At 34.9% G+C, this 17,627-nt stretch overlaps 1 protein-coding gene across 1 annotated transcript; it reads left to right on the top strand.

The window, feature by feature from the left end:
• Positions 1-9,789: 9,789 nt before the first annotated feature.
• LOC112823625 (metallothionein-1) lies at positions 9,790-10,112 on the top strand. The gene has a single exon (XM_025871467.2). The coding sequence runs from the start codon at positions 9,826-9,828 to the stop codon at positions 10,009-10,011; it is 186 nt and encodes a 61-aa protein (XP_025727252.1). The 5' UTR covers positions 9,790-9,825; the 3' UTR covers positions 10,012-10,112.
• The last annotated feature ends 7,515 nt before the right edge of the window (positions 10,113-17,627 follow it).

The raw sequence follows: 17,627 nt of genomic DNA, 5'->3' as shown, positions 1-17,627 counted from the left end.
AAGAATATCGAATGGGAAGGAGACAGTCTCTTCAACAAGTGGTGTTAGGAAAACTGGACAGCAACATGAAAAATAATGAAACTGGACCACTTTCTTACAACAAACACAAAAATAAATTCAAAACGGATGAAAGACCTCAATGTGAGAAAGGAAACCATCAAAATCCTAGAGGAGAACATAGGCAGTAACCTCTTTGACATCAGCCATAGTAACTTTTTCTACGATACATCTCTGGAGGCAAGGGAAACAAAAGCAAAAATAAATTATTGGGACTTCATCAAAATGAAAATCTTCTGCACAGGGAAGGAAACAATCAACAAAACTAAAAGGCAACCTACAGAATTGGGGAAGATATCTGCAAATAACATATCTGATAAAGGGTTAGTATCCAAAATCTATGAAGAATTTATCAAACTCAACACCCAAAAAACAAATGATCCAGCTAAGAAACGAACAGAAATCATGAATAGACATTTTTCCAAAGAAGACATACAGATGGCTAACAGACAAAAAGAAAGGTGCTCAACATCACTCATCTTCAGGGAAATACAAATCAAAACTACAATAAGCTATCAGCTCACCCCTGTCAGAATGGCGAAAATCAACAACACAAGAAACAACAGGTGTTGCCAAAGATGTGGAGGAAGTGGAACCCTCTTGCATTGTTGGCGGGAATGCAAACTGGTGCAGTCACTCTGGAAAACACTATGGAGGTTCCTTAAGAAGTTAAAAATAGAACTACTCTAAGATCCAACAATTACACTACTACTAGATTTTTACCCAAAGGATACAAAAATACTGATTCGAAGGGCTACATGCATGTTGATGTTGATAGTAGCAGCATTATCAACAATAGCCAAATTATGGAAACACCTCAAATGGCCATCAACTGAAGAATGGATAAAGAAGATGTGTTTTACACACACACACACACACACACACACACACACACACACACACACAGGAATACTACTCAGCCATAAGGAAGAATGAAATCTTGCCATTTGCAAAGACAAGGATAGAGCTAGAGAGTATTATGCTAAGTGAAATAAGTCAGTCAGAGACTGACTGGACCTGGGCCAAATCACCAAAATTCTAAGAAGTCAGCAAGCACATGCAAATCCCATGTGAAGAGACTGATGAAAGTGATCTTTTGCCTAGTAAACCCTTTGCCTGACCAATCATTGAAGTACAAATCTAGCCCTGTTTGTCAGCACCAATGAGCTCTTCTTTAAAGCAACTAACCTAATCTTTCTTTTCTCCCCCCGTAAAAACCCTGAGTCCACTCCCTGCAATCAGGACACTAATTTGGGTTTCTACCTGCATCTCTGTATCACAAATTGCAATCCTTTGACCCCATATAAACACTGCCTCTTGAATTGGTTTCATGTTTTCAGGTTATAAAGCTAACTATTTATTCTATTTATAAAGCTATACAATAGAATATTAGTCAGCTATAAAAAAGGATGAAGTACTGATATGCTACAATCTGGATGGATCTTGAAAACATTATGTTAGGTGAAAGAAGGTAGTACAAAAACTATTGTACGATTCCACATATATGAAATATCCAGAATGGTTAAAGCCCTATGGCTTTAATCCGACAGAAAGTGGATTAGTATTTCCAGAAGCTGAGGATAAAGGAGCAATGGGCAATGACTGCGAAAGGGTACAGGTTTCTTTTGGGCGTAATTAAAATATTCTGGAATTAGATAGTGGTGATGATTGTACAACAATATACTAAAATGCACCAAATTGTAATTTAAGAGAATAAATTTCATGGTATGTGAATTAATCTTAATAAAAAATAAAGTTTATAGTGTTTAACTCTTTTTGTGTCTTCTGATTAATAATGACATACCCAGAACTATCTACTATATTCTAGCAATATGCTAGGTATAAGAATCGTAAAAATGCAGTACCTAAAGTCAAGAAGCTGTCTTCTTAATGCAGAAAATAGAAATGCTACAAAAACCTGTAACACCATGAAGTAGGCTAGAAGATGCAGTATATGAGACGACTTTTAATGGAGCTGGACTTTGGATTATTCAAAAACCAGTTTAGTGACTTTCTGAATGTATTCTCATGCAAAGTAACCTTTGTAAACTTCTATTTTCCCCCAGGGAAACCAAATGACAGCACCTATCTCATTTTATGCTTTGAGTACTAAATGAGAGTTTGAATGGAAACATCTGGTATAATGCCTGGTTTATAGTCTAAACACTAAATAAATGGTAGCCATTATCATTATGCTAGACATGTGTTCAAATTGTTATGGGAGGTTAAAGAAGGAAATACATAATCCTTTCAATAGTCCAGGCAAGCTTTCAAGTGTGAGGTTGAATTTGAAGGATTAGTAATATTTAATAAGCAAAATAATTGAGAAAAGACATTCATAACACAGTAAACAACAGATCCTATGAACGAGCAGCTCTTGGCCATGGTTACCATTCACTGGTTCTCAGACAAATGCCATTCTGTGATGAACATTTAACTTTCCTCAAAAAAATTAGAAAATTTAAAAAAAAGAGATTGAATTGAATTTAAAAAGCTGCTACATGGTGATTTGTTATTTTATTATCTCTACTATTGGGTATGTTTGAAATGTTCAAAAGTAAACTAATTTTAAGACCAAAAAAAGCTGCTTTTATGTACTTTATAGAACTGACTTTTATTTTTATATCTATCATATACCAATCATATACCAATTATATACCAATCATATACCTACCGATTTTGGTAGGTTTTCCAAATATTCACTATTCTATTAAATAAGAGAAGTAGCACATGGAATCATTGTTTTGAATTCTGACAGATAAATGGCCAGTTTTCTTTTGATTGCCATAATTTATTTACTACTTTGTTGGTTTCACATTTTACTACTTAATGCAATTTGAGAATCCTGTAACCACTGTTCAGAGTGGGATTACCTGCGTTCAGAAAAGTAGGCAGGAGTTAAACTGTGAAGATTCTTACACACCATATTAAGATTAGATTTCATTTTGGCAGTGACGGGAAGAAAACATGGAAGAATGCTAACAGGGTTGTGGCATAATCAAATAATAGTAGCCATTAATAAACATTATTATGTCAGTAATTTAAAAAACAAACTTCTTCAATAATTTAAAATTTCAAATTACACAGCTCAGACGCAGGATATACAACATACAAAAGTTAGAGGGCTTTAATTAGAGTGTATATGTATGTATGTGTGCATGTGTGCTCCTTCAGAAATAAAAACAAAATAAAACAAAACCATAATTAAACTAAAATATCTGTGAGTGTCTCTGGTACACAAAACTTAGTTGCCATGAAAAAAGAACGGAATATAACCTCTACAAAATGAAATAAAAATTGTTATACTTTTATATAACTCACTTTATTCTTTTTCCAAAGGAAAGCTTATTTTATGAAATAATACAAAATGTCTTAAAATATTAAATATTAAAATAATCCAAATTATTTATTATAGTTTTTCCTTGAATTGAATAATTCTATATATTTGCACATTAAATGCTTTAAGTGGTGCAAAAGATATTTCTCTCTTTTAACTGACCATAAAGTGGTTGTTTTTGCATAATTCGCCAATTGCAGATTCAAAATTATTAGATACATGTCCTTGGTGCTAGGAGAAAAAAATAAAAGATAAAATAAAATTGTAATTATTATGCATAGCCTTTATATTATTTTTGTCTGAGTTCAATGGAAGATAACACTGAATTTAAAATAAGCTATTATATAGATTTCAATAGTAAGAGCCTTGCCAATGCTGGGCTTCACTCACAGTCTACATAATATGAGAAAATATTTGTATAGTTTCTCTATGTAAATTCTGAAACAATTTATAGGTGTTAGTAATGCCACAGAACATCATTCATTCACATCCATTTATTTCAGTACATATAACTGATTTAATTTGGATATCTTAAGTCCCTACTATAACCCATTAGATGAAATCACTTCTAGAGACGATTTTAGTCTTATAATGCATAGCACTATAATGATATGCATAATGTCATTATGATATTATGATAATGAAGTGGTCAAAGAATGAAAAATCTCTTCTAAGAGGTTTGATTCTTCTACATCAAATTATGGAAGAGATGGGGTTAGAGATATTTAGCTCATCCTGGCTATAAAGTGGTGAAGTTTGAAATATACTTATAAAAGACCATATGTCTAATTTTGATATATTTTATTTTTTAATTTTAAAATTTTTGTCATGACAATATGCCTTTGAAGTATGAGCATTTATTTCCTAAGTACCTATCATTGTTGAGAAATGAGAGGTAGTATATTGGAAAGGAGATTGTGTCAGAATTAAATTAGAGAAATAAAAACTACTCGTGATGCTGTAGAATAAGAGACTTACTATAGGGCTTTGACTTTATGCACTTGTGATAGCTGATATCATAGTCTTGGTCTAATGTTTCCATCTCCATCTACTACTGAACCTGAAGACACAGGACAGGTAGTACGGTTTGAAAGATGGACAAGTAGAGAAGAGCAATGACAACTGAAACCTGTGTTTGTATCACATGGGAACCCACATTGGCCTCTTCTCATTTCCAAGCCTTTAATCCCACTGCCATGGATGACTTGTAGACAGAGCTGTCATTCTACCAAGGAACAAAACTTGTTCCCGGCTCAGAGCTGAGATGTTGACAGCAGGGGCTGAAGGTCTGGGCTGGGCTGCCGATGCCAACAATGTAAGAAAAAGTGCAGAAACTTTTTTTTTTTTTTAAATGTTTTATTTATTCATGAGAGTCAAAGAGAGAGAGAGGCAGAGGGAGAAGCAGGCTCACCACAGAGCAGGGAGCCCGATGCGGGACTCGATCCCAGGACCCTGGGACCACGACCTGAGCCGAAGGCAGACGCTTAACCATCTGAGCCACCCAGGCGCCCAAAAAGTGCAGAAACTTTGATGAGCTACGAAGAAATGGTTATCAGCCATCCTAGAGCCAACATAGCTATTGCTTTATTTTCCAAGTCTCACACTGATATCTCTTGTAGGCAAATACAAGCAAAAACATAAAAGGAAATATTTCTGGAAAATGTAGTTCAGTTTACCCAAGTCAACAGTTTATAAAGCTAACACAGTCAACTAGGCACCCAAACACCCTTCTTTTAACCATTCTTAATTTCCAAATAAAAATGATAATAATGTTATGCTTCAACCTAATATTATATACCTGTCCTGAATATAACCAAAGCATGCTAACCTTCTCCTCCGATAGATCCAATGTCTTTGTGTCCATTTTTTAATTAATGTCCATTCTTCTGGCTGAGTGACAGTCCCTCTTTGAGATCCTATAACTAAAAAATTGAACTATTAAATCCCGTAGTGTTTACAAATATGATGTTAGATAGTAGGAGAATAGTGATGAAAAGAGAAAAATAATTGGTTACTAAATTTGTAAATATAATTATAAAAGTTCGGAAGAAATACACATAATGTATAGTTTTCATTTCTGCAAGTAGCAACATGACTGTAGCTGATACGTACCTAACTTCTTTCTCTATCCATTCTTTCTCCTTTGTCTTCAGTTATTCAAAGTTCCTTGCATACTGAGGTGATTCAAACTAATAGTCTGAATTGAATTGTTGACTTGGTTCAGCCCTACTTGCACTGTGTTGTTATAGTTCTCTATTGACTTGATCCACAAGATATGGAAGTATGAGCATTTATTTCCTAAGTACCTATCATTGTTGAGAAATGAGAGGTAGTATATTGGAAAGGAGATTGTGTCAGAATTAAATTAGAGAAATAAAAACTAAGATACTAAGAAGCATCCTAGGAAAACTTCTGAGTTCCAGGTATAATCCTCTTTTTATTCTCATTGTGCAGTAGTAACCCAAGTCCCTCCTAGAATTGAAGATTAATCACATCAACCAGTACAAACTCACTACTTTGCTTTATAATTTATTGGCATACAGAACCCCAAAGAGCCAAATAGCAGTCTCCACTTTCAGTTTAAAGTAACCCAATCATTATGTGTCCCTTGGAGGAAGCATTCTATCTTTAGAAACTAAGATCCCTAGATCAGCAAAATTTAAACTTGTGGGGATAGGAAACAAAATTTTGTAAGTGGATCAGTGGAGAAAAGCTATTCACATTAACACACCTTGATTAGTAAACCCATGAATACTAGCTTAGGAAAAAGCAAGTATATACACTGTGTACTATAAACTGGAGGATATTGCCCCATCCCAGTATAAGGCACTGGAATACTTGATTTCTTTATCTAAATTATGGGAGATGTAGTTTTATTCTTGCTTTGATTAAAGAGTGGTATAATTTGAAATGTACACTTTACTCCAGATATGCTTGCCAAGTTGTGCTATTGCGTTTCAATTTCATTTTTAAATTGCTAGCACTATTTCACTGAAGCATAATATTCATTTCCTAAATAATGCTGATTATTGAGCAATGAGAGGTAATATACTGGAATGGAAACAGCATGGGTTGTAGAAATACATAACCTGGGTTTACATCTTGGCCTTGTCATGTACGAGGAATAATCTTCAGGGAGTTAATGTCTATGACTCTTAGCTTTCTAATTTATAAATGGGTATAATAATAACACCTCACAGTGTTTTGTGAGAATTAGATAAAATATATATAAATTATATTAATTATAGGCCTATAATAAACATTAGTATTCTAATTGCATTTTAAATGGTGAAATGCATACTCTCCTATAAATGAAGCAGGATAAAATATTATAAGGTAATGGAAAAATCATAAATCAAATAATTTTATTCAAAATGCATTCTAGGAATTGGATTTGCTGTTTGTTCTATGAACAAATACTGAAACAATGTATTTATTTTTACATATCTCAATTGATCATCAGAAGAATGTAGTAGCATTTATTTAAATAAGTATTTAAATAAGTATTATGAAAGATTAAACTCTTATTAAATATATATACATTATATACATATTATGTATTCATTGTATACATTTTATATTATATGAACTTACTTAATTTCTCTATCATATTTATATTTGCAAATCTGACAGAAATTTGTATATCCCACGTTGTGTTTGGTAGTTCATTTTCCATCAGCTTAGTCTGAATCTACACTGTGTAATCAAATCCCTAAGCAACCTTTCAACTAAAATCAATGAATTTATAGAAGATCAAATGGTGAACTAGAGAAAATATGTTATCTATCCTATCTTTGACTAAAATGGCTGCCTATATGTACCTAAAACATAATGTTTTTTTCAGTAAGGTGAAGTCAACATACTAGCATTTGGTCAAGATTGACAATGAGTGCTTTCAATCTTTTATTATTTTTTCTTTTAATTTTGAAGTATCTTAAATCCCTCACAAAAACATAGCCAAAGATATCTTTCATTTAGTATACATGTTCTCTAATCTTATTTAGATTCCAATATCTGGTTAAAACATGCCATTATGAGTTCCTAAAATAAATTTTCCTCTTTATACTAAGCATTCAAATGACTTCTCTCTTTATTCTAAGTGATCATATCATGAGAAGACACCAGTTTGCTCTGTTCTAGGTTAATATTTATAAGGATAAGGCCTGAAATCATCAACCCTTTCAATAGTTCTTTAGAAACATAAAGTAAAAAACAATAATTGTATAGAAACATTCTGAGCTGTTAGTTGTAAATTGATGGAAGATAAAAGAAGTTATGATGGCAATTATGTAAATGAATATAGAAAATTAGCTTGCCACTGTACTTGTTTCAGGAATAATTTTAAAAGCAGGAGGCAAACAAAGGAATTAGGAGCTAGTTCAAAAACACAACACTGTCATTGACATAAATGGCTTCCATTCATTTGATCATCACAGAGACAACACTAACCTTTATTTTTTTTAAATTGTTACTGATTTATGTGTTTGTCTTCTGTACTGTACACTTATTGAGTTAAAATTTCAGCTTCTCAAGAATTGCTGTGTTGAAACACAAAACATTTGAAAAGGTTAAGCCTTTCATATATAATGAGAAAGTAACCTACCTACTTAAGCATAACTAAATAAATGGTTAAAAAAAAGATTTCTACCAATGAAACAAAAACCTAATAATAAAGAGTCTGCTTTCCTATTAAATTTTACTATATGCTATATTTTTTCCAATGTATTATTTTCCATTTTGAAGAAACCAATTCTAATTTACATAATATAAGGCATTCAGATCTCAAGAATTCTGAAAATAAACTACAAATGACATGCACAAGAAATATAAGTGCTGTATAGCTGGGTGTGATGTGCAAAAGAATATATGCGTGCAAATATGAAATCTTTTCATAAGTCTATGAAAAGTACATATAACTCTTCCCCCATCCCTCTATCAATAGCTTCCCCATCAACAACAAAATTTTTTTTAAATCTACTTCTAACATTACAATGCATTACAGATTTGGGATTCTGTGAGGAATATAAAAACAATTCTTGTTCCTTCAAGAGTCTTACAATCTAGAAAAAGTTAAGAAAAATTAACAGAGTAGGGTAGTTAAATTAATACTCTGATATTAGAAAACAAGAGCAATTATCAGTGGAAGACCTAAGGGAAAGAACTAGAGAAGGTGGTTTGTAAAAGATAATGCTAATATCTCTTTGATAAATATTAGTTATGTGCAAAGCAATCTCCAAATACTTTATAAACATGTTCTCAGTTAATCTCACAGCAGTATTTGGAGTAAATAGTATTGTTTTCCTAACTAAATCGATGGAGAAAAGGGAGCATAAATCAAATTGCTCAAAGCTACACCACTATTAAAGGGCCACAACCTGGATTTTTCCCACTTTGAAATTTAATCTGAATAAAGGGTAAGAGGAGGAAGACTCTGAAGCTAGGAAGGAAAAAAAAAAAAGACAATTGTTAGGAAGTATAAATGCACATATACAAAGCCCTAACACAGGAAACATTATGGAGCACATATCTAATATAATTATTTCTAATATCATATTCTACTTATGAAAGAATAAAGATGATTTAGTTTACTCTAGAGTTTGTGTATAAAAAAGGATAAAATTTTGTCACTACTTTTTAGAAACTGAGATGTTCTGCAACAATATTAATTTATATTTTTAATTACCTATAATTATTGTAGATCCTAAGCCACTAAATATTTTGCTGGGCACTGTGACAAATATTTTACATCCTTCAAGTCCTGAGTACAGTTTGTGGGCACAGCACCACAGCCCTCGCAAGAAAATCAGAAAAATCTCCAAAATTTTTATAATCTTGATTTTTTAGTTTTACCTATAGCTACAGATCTACTCTTGAATAACATATATTTAAACTTGATATTTAGTATTTTGGGTAAGATTCTATTTAAGTAATTTCAAATAGAAAAATTATTTACCTATTTTTTTTTTTTCTTAAGATTTAGATTCTCTGGGGGAAGAGAGAGTCTTTTGAAGCTAACCAGTTTCTATCTTTGCATATAAATCAGAAAATTCTTTAGATGCATTTAAAATTCCCTGTAAACTAACATTTGGAATTAATAAACAGTTATTGAATGTTTATACATAACATTTTAATGTAACATTACATAGCAAGCTAGGTATTCATTTTAATTTTGAAATATATAACATTATATCATAATCTTTTTATATGAACAGAATCCTGAGAAGAAAAAAACAAACAAAAAAAAGAATTTAAGTATTCATAGAAAGAAAAAAAGAAAAAAAATTTTTGGTCATGTGATTATCTTAAGTGAAAAAACAGAATGTGTGATTAAAAAATACAGAAAACACGACCACGCCTCCAGCTCGCAGCCGTGTCTCTCCGTGTCGCCTGCTTTGGACCTCCGTCCTCGACTCGACTCGACTCAACTCGAAATGGACCCCAACTGCTCCTGCTCCACCGGTGGCTCCTGCACGTGTGCCGGCTCCTGCAAATGCAAGGAGTGCAAATGCACCTCCTGCAAGAAGAGCTGCTGCTCCTGCTGTCCCGCGGGCTGTGCCAAGTGTGCCCAGGGCTGCATCTGCAAAGGCGCATCAGACAAGTGCAGTTGCTGTGCCTGATGTGGGGGAGCCTGTGCCCGAAGTAAATGCAGCCATGTGTACACACCTGCAGTTTTAAAACATTTTTCATACTACCCTGACTCATTTGCTACATTTCCTGTTTCTATGAAGTACCTGAGTTATAATAAAAATTGTTGAGTTTAAAAAAAAATACAGAAAACACTAGGAATTAGATGAAATAAAATTTACATGGAACTTACAAATCTGACAATAATAAGAAAAGTAATAAAGATTTATATATAAGTGCAAGGCTTGGCTCTGGTATACTAGGAAACTAGCTCTCTGGAAAAAAAAAAAAAACTGGTTTGAAGCATTTGCCAATTCCCATGAGTAAATACCCCTACCATGGTCACTGAACATGGAATTTGGAAAGAAGTGCTAAACAACCCAGTCTCTACAGTGGGAGCCATCTTCAAGCACACCTCTGCTTTTGCTGTTCTGTCATCTACCATGAGAAGTTCCTTACAAGCACAGATTGAATTTCCTATCTTTTGTATGTATGACGTATATGTAATTTCCTAGACAGTGACCATAACATAGAAACAGAAAAGCTTGAGCTGCCAAGGCATTGTTTACTTAACTAGTACTGTAGCATCCACATTTCAGTTCCATCCAGAACGATATTCAGCTCTGATACAAAGTTACTCCTCTTCCCAAAGACAATGAAACAAAACCCCTTTCCTTACTGGGCGAGTACAATACAAATGGTCTGATGATATGGAGCAAAGAACACAGCCTAGGGAGTAAACTAGCCTTACCAGAGTCTTACAATCTAGAACAACTTAAGAAAAATTAACAGAGTAGGGTACCCTTAGGGGTATTAAAAGCTGAGAAGACAATGTTTTCCTGCAATCATTGGGAATGAGGGATGCTTCTTTAGCTGTAGAAATGATTAAATCTCCTACTTAAAATCTGTTTTTTAAGCAAGTATATGAGTAGAAAATGAATAATAAGATTTCTGATACTAGAAAGCAACATTGCAATGTAGCACAGTATGATTCAGCAACAGTTTAAGATACACAGTACAGTTTAGAACAGGAATAAGACCAGAAGAAGAGGAATGCAAACCACAGAACATAGTCTTTGAGTTTTTCCCTAATGAAAAAGCAATATGAAAACTTTACAGAATGTCATTTATTATCTTTTTTATAATAAATTATGGTTGTTAACTGTAAAGTCTACACCACTGTTATCTCATGATGTGCCTTTTTCGGGAAATAATATAGTATTTTAAAATCTGGGAAAAATTATGTCCAATCTAACTCCTTCAATCAACATTCTTGAATCAGAGTGGACAAAATCAGATTCAGCAGCATTTCTTTACAGACTTTTGATGAAATAGGGCTTATCTTTCACTGGATGAACTGAATGTATCCATGCCTACATGTGAGACATTAGCTTTCAAAATTTGATGTTTATTAATTTTGGCCAGGAAAATGCTTTATATCTGGGGATAGCAACAGTTAACAATAAGCTGGGTAATCAGGGACGAGAACAGTTTCCTACAGAAGAGATAAGGCATTCAAAAGAGAGAAAAAAGATGTATGCATATGAAAGTGTTATGATTCATTTGTTACAATTCCTACTAAGGTATAACAGAAAGCAGCAGAAAATAAACTGAAAGATAAATAAAGGTCATGTGGGCTTTTGTTTCTTAAGGTTTGCAGATCAATTGTTTTAAAACTTCTGCATAGAACAGGAGAGCATTTTTGTAGTAGATGGTATTATTTATTCACTATCTTTCATGCCCTCTATACCCCTGTCATAATTTCACTATGGGTTAAGTATGCTTTTTTATTATGTGACATTGAAGGCCAATGTCATTTGAGCACATAAGATCTGAGAAGACTCTGAAATGTGCTTGTATTGAAAAAGGGAGGAGTCAGGGACACCTGGGTGGCTCAGTCAGTTAAGTGTCTGCCTTCGGCTCAGGTTATGACCCCAAGGTCCTGGAATCAAGTCCCGCATCAAGATCCTTGCTCAGCGGGGAGCCTGCTTCTCCCTCTGCCTGCCATTCCCCCTGCTTTGTGCTCTCTCTCTCTCTCTCTGATAAATAAATAAAATATTAAAAAAAAAAGAAAAAGAAAGAGGAAGGAGTTAAGATAGTGGAATAGTAGGGGGACCCAGAGCTTGCCTAGTCCTTCGAACACAGCTAGAGCAACATCAAATTATTTTGAACAACTGGGAAATCTAGGAAATCGATCTGAGGTTTAAGAAAACAATCTATACAATTGAAGGGAGAAAACATGGCAGATTCGAGGGTCAGAGACATGAACTGGGGGAGAGAAAAGCCACAGTACCGGGGAGAGGAGGGAGCCCTTTCCACAGAGTGAGGTTAGGGAGAGAACAGAACGTGGCATTTGCACAGTACACCTCAGTGAGGAGATCCCCTAGGTTGCACTGGGAGAGATCACTCTCCTTCCTAGACTACATTTGGAAGAGGGTATTTTGCCTCTCCAGGACAAAGGACCCACCAGGAGCCACTGAGTAGCCATTCAGCAGCAGGGGACAGAGGCATGGGCAGAAGGCAGATAACCTGGTCATACCCTTTCACTGTGCATCACAATAGACTCTAGCCATGAGTGCCATGTGACTGCTTTTCTGGGATACAACAGTACCTGGCACACTGCAAGTCTCTCCTCTAGGGGAGGGGAGCAGGTCCACACCTTTCTGGGCCCTTTAAGATTTGGAGTTTTGAATCCAGCCTCTTGCCAGAGATAAAACACAGGAGAACTGTGGTACCAGCTGTCCCAACAGCCTGAGCCCAGACAGGTTAAGGGCGGTGATCTGACGAAAGCCTAGGACACAGGAGAGGAGGTTATTCAGTTTTCTGTGAAGGCCTCCTGAACAGTGGTGGCTGGGAGTTTCCTTCCCCAGGGACAAGAAGGTGGAGTGATGCCATCTTCCACACCACCATACCCCCCACCCCACCCACCAGCATAGTTGGAATTCAGAGAGAAACAAAGTGCCTCCAATGGAGGTTGGAGTCACTTATACCAAACCGCACCCCCTGGTCCAGGCAGGGACAACTTTGCAAGGGCAGGTCTGACAGTGAGCCCCTGACTCAGAAGACCAACACAGGCCCCCTGCATGTACCAGGGTCGGCTGATCATAGAGTGTTCCAAAGTGTCAGCTTTAGTTCTGGTGGAAATAGGACCAGACTTTCTTTTTTTTAACTTAATTTAATTAAATTAATTAATTAATTTGTTTGTTTATTTACTTATTTAGAGTTTTTTGTTTTCTGGTTGGTTGGTTTCCTTTTTTTGTTTTTTGGATCAGGCTTTTTTTTTTCTTTCTTTTTCTTTTCTTTTTTCCTTCTTTTTTTCATATTCTTTAGAATCAGTCTTATAGTTTTCCATTTGTTTGTTCGTCTATTTGTTTGCTTTTTTGTTCCTTTTCCTTTTATCTTTTCTTGGATCAGGACTTTTTTTTTTAAATCAGGCTTATCTGAACAAACAAATCAAAGCACACCTAGTTAACGGTCCAAACACTCCCCATTGCAAGCAAGGAGGAACTGTGTAGAAGACAGACCTGTGGGGAAGAGCAGCCAAAACACAACAGCACAGTGCACACAGCACACACCAGAAACACTTCCTGAAACACCAGGCCCTGGACAGTGTATGACCCCTTCATAATATAGTACTACTTTCAGGAGCAGGAAACATAACAAGTGTTCATAATATGCAACAGACAGAAACCTGGACATAGAGACAAGACAGAGAAATTCTCCCCAAAAGAAAGATCAAGAAGAAATCACAGCCAGGGATTTGCTCAAAACAGAGATAAGCAATATATCTGAACAAGAATTTAGAACAATTATAAGAATACTAGCTGAGCTTGAAAGAAGCATAGAAGACACCAGAGAAACCCTGTCTGCAGAGATAAAAGACCTGAAATCTATCTAGGCAAAAAAAAAAAAAAAAGAAGAAAAAAGAAAGAAAAGAAAGAAAGGAAAAAAAATGCTATAACTGGGATGCAAAACTGACTGGATGTAATCACAATGAGGATGGAAGAAGCAGAGGATTGAATAGGGGATATAGAATATAAAATTATGGAAAATAATGAAGTCAAAAAGAAGAGAAAAAGAAAACTATTAGATGGTGAAGGTAGACTTAGGGAACTCAGCAATTCCATAAAGTAAAATAATACCTGTATCATAGGAGTCCTAGAAGAAGAAGAGCAGGAAAAGGGGGCAGAAGGTTTATTTGAACAAATTATAGCTGAGAACTTCCTTAAGCTAGGAAGGAAACATGCATTCAAGTCCAAGAGGTACAGAGAACTCGCCTCAAAATCAACAAAAACAGGTCAACACCAAGACATATCATAGTGAAACTTGTAAAATTCAGAGATAAAGAGAGAATTTTGAAAGCACCGAGGGACAAAAGGTCCTTAACCTACTAGGGCAGACACATAAGATTAGCAGCAGACTGTCCACAGAAACTTGACAGGCCAGAAGACAGTGGCATAATATATTCAATATGCTAAATGGGGAAAATATGCTGCCAAGAATACTTTATCCATCAAGGCCATCATTCAGAATAGAAGGAGAGAAAAGAGTTTCAAAGAGAAGCAAAAATTAAAGGAGTTCATGAACACTAAACCAGCTCTGCAAGAAATACTAAAGAGAACCCTTTAGGAGGAAAGAGAGACAAAAGAACAAACACTAGAAAGGAACAGAGACAATCTACAGGAACAGTGACTTTACAAGTAAATCATATCTATCAATAATTACTCTAAATGTAAATGGACTCAATGCTCTAATCAAAGGACATACAGTATCAGAATAGATAAAAAAAAATCAAGACCAACTGAAATACTGCTTACAAGAGACTCATTTGAGACCCAAAGACACCTTCCAGACTGAAAGTGATGGGGTAGAGAACCATCTTTTATGCTAATGGACATCAAAAGAAAGCTGGGGTAGCCATACTTATATCAGACAAACTAGAGTTTAAATCAAAGGCTGTAAGAAAAAAATGAAGGGCACTATATCATAATAAAGGGGTCTATCCAACAAGAAGATATAATAATTGTAAATATTTATGCCTCAAGTTGGAAGCAGCCAAATATATAAATCAAGTAATAAGAAACTTAAAGAAACTCACTGATAATAATACAATAGTAGGGGACTGTAACACGCCACTCACAGCAATGGACAGATCATCTAAGCAGAAGATCAACAAGGAAACTGGCTTTGAATGACACACTGGAACAGATGGACTTAAAACACATATTCGGAATATTTCCTCCTAAAGCAGCAGAATACACATTCTTTTTGAGTGCATATGGAACGTTCTCTAGAATAGGTCACACACTGGGTCACAAATCAAGCCTCAACCTGTACAAAAAGACTGAGAGCATATCATGCTTATTTTCAGACCACAACACTATGAAACTTGAAGTCAACCACAAGGAAAAATTTGGAAAGACCACAAATACATGGAAGTTGAAGAACAGCCTACTAAAGAATGAATGGGTTAGCCAGGAAATTAAAGAAGAAATAAAAAAATACATGGAAGCAAATTAAAATGGAAACTCGACAGTCCAAAACCTTTGGGATGCAACAAAGGCGGTCATAAGAGGGAAGTATATAGAAATAAAGGCCTTCCTCAAGAACCAAGGAAAGTCTCAAATACACAACCTAACTTTACACCCACAGGAGTTGGAAAAAGAACAAAAATAAATCCTAAAACAAGCAGAAGAAGGGAAATATTAAGATCAGAGCAGAAAAAAATGATACAGACATTTTAAAAACCAGTAGAACAGATCAATAAAACTAGAAGCTGATTCTTTGAAAGAATTAACAAAAATTGATAAATCCCTAGCCAGATTTATCAAAGAGAAGAGAAAGGACCCAAATAAATAAAATCACAAATGAGAGAGGAGAGATCACAACCAACATGACAAATATACAAACAATTATAAGAGAATATTATGAAAAATATGCCAGCAAATTGGGCAATCTGGAAGAAATGTATAAATTCCTAGAAACATATAAGCTACCAAATCTGAAACAGAAAGAAATAGAAAATTTGAACAGACCTATAATCAGCAAAGAAATTGAATCAGTAATCAAAAATCTCCCAACAAACAAGAATCCAGGGCCGGATGGCTTCCCAGGGGAATTTACCAAACATTGAAAGAAAAATTAATACCTATTCTTCTGAAGTTGTTCCACAAAATAGAAATGGAAGGGAAACTTCCAAACTGATTCTATAAACCAGACAAAGACCCTCCTACCAAGGAGAATTACAAGCCAGTATCCCTATGAACATGGATGCAAAATTTCTCAATAAGATATTAGCTAATCAAATCCAACAGTACATTAAAAGTATCATTCATCATGATCAAGAGGGATTTATTCCTGGGCTGCAGGGGTTGTTCAATATCCTCAAATCAATCAATGTAATACACCACATTAACAAAAGAAAGGATAAGAATCATATGATCCTTTCAATAGATGGAGAAAAATCACTGGACAAAATACAGCATCCTTTCTTGATACAAACCTTCAAGAAAGTAGGGATAGAAGGAACATATCTCAACATTATAAAAGCCATATATGAAAGACCCACAGCCAACATCATCCTTAATAGGGAAAAACTGATAGCTTTTCCCTAAGGTCAGGAACATGACAGGGATGTCTACTTTCACCACCATTGTTCATATAGTACTGGAATTCCTAGCCTCAGCAATCAAACAACAAAAAGAAGTAAAAGTCATCCAAATTGGCAAGGAAGATGTCAAACTTTTACTATTTGAATATGACATGATACTCTATGTACAAAACCCCAAAGACTCCACCAAAAAATTGTTAGAATATACATGAATTCAGCAAAGTCACAGGATAGAAAATCAATGTACAGAAATCTGTTGCATTTCTATACACTAATAATGAAGCAGCAGAAAGAGAAATCAAGGAATTGATTCTGTTTACAACTGCACCAAAAACTATAAGATACCTGGCAGTAAACCTGACCAAAGATGTTTCTTTCTTATGAAAGAAATTGAGGAAGACCCAAAGAAATGGAAAAACATTGCATGCTCATGGATTGGAAGAACAAATAGTGCCAAAATGTCTACACTACACAAAGCAATCTACACATTCAATGCAATCCCAATCAAAATAACACCAGCATTTTTCACAGAGCTAAAACAAACAATTCTAAAATTTGTATGGAACCACAAAAGACCCCGAACAGCCAAAGCATCTTAAAAAAAGAAAAGCAAAGCAGGAAGCATCACAAGTCTAGACTTCAATTTATATTACAAAGCTGTAGTAATCAAGGCAGGATGGTAGTGGCACAAAAACAGACACATAGATCAATGGAACAGAATAGAAAACCCAGAAATGGACCCTCAACTCTATGGTCAACTAATCTTCGACAAAGCAGGAAAGAAAATCCAATGGAAAAAAAAAAAGACAGTCTCTTCAACAAATGGTGTTGGGTAAACTGGACAGTGACGTGCAGAAGAATGAAACTGGACCACTTTCTTACAGCATACACAAAAATAAATCCAAAATGAAATGTGCTTGTATTGTTTGACCTGTCTCTGTTGCTTCTGCATGCTTCACGAAGGAGGCCACAAACAACCACTCATACCAGAAAGAAAGT

Source organism: Callorhinus ursinus, unplaced genomic scaffold, assembly GCF_003265705.2.
Source record: "Callorhinus ursinus isolate GAN/ISIS: 27379988/994484 unplaced genomic scaffold, GSC_fseal_2.0 scaffold5, whole genome shotgun sequence".
Lineage (NCBI taxonomy): Eukaryota > Metazoa > Chordata > Mammalia > Carnivora > Otariidae > Callorhinus > Callorhinus ursinus.
This window is presented reverse-complemented; position numbering and strand designations above follow the sequence as displayed.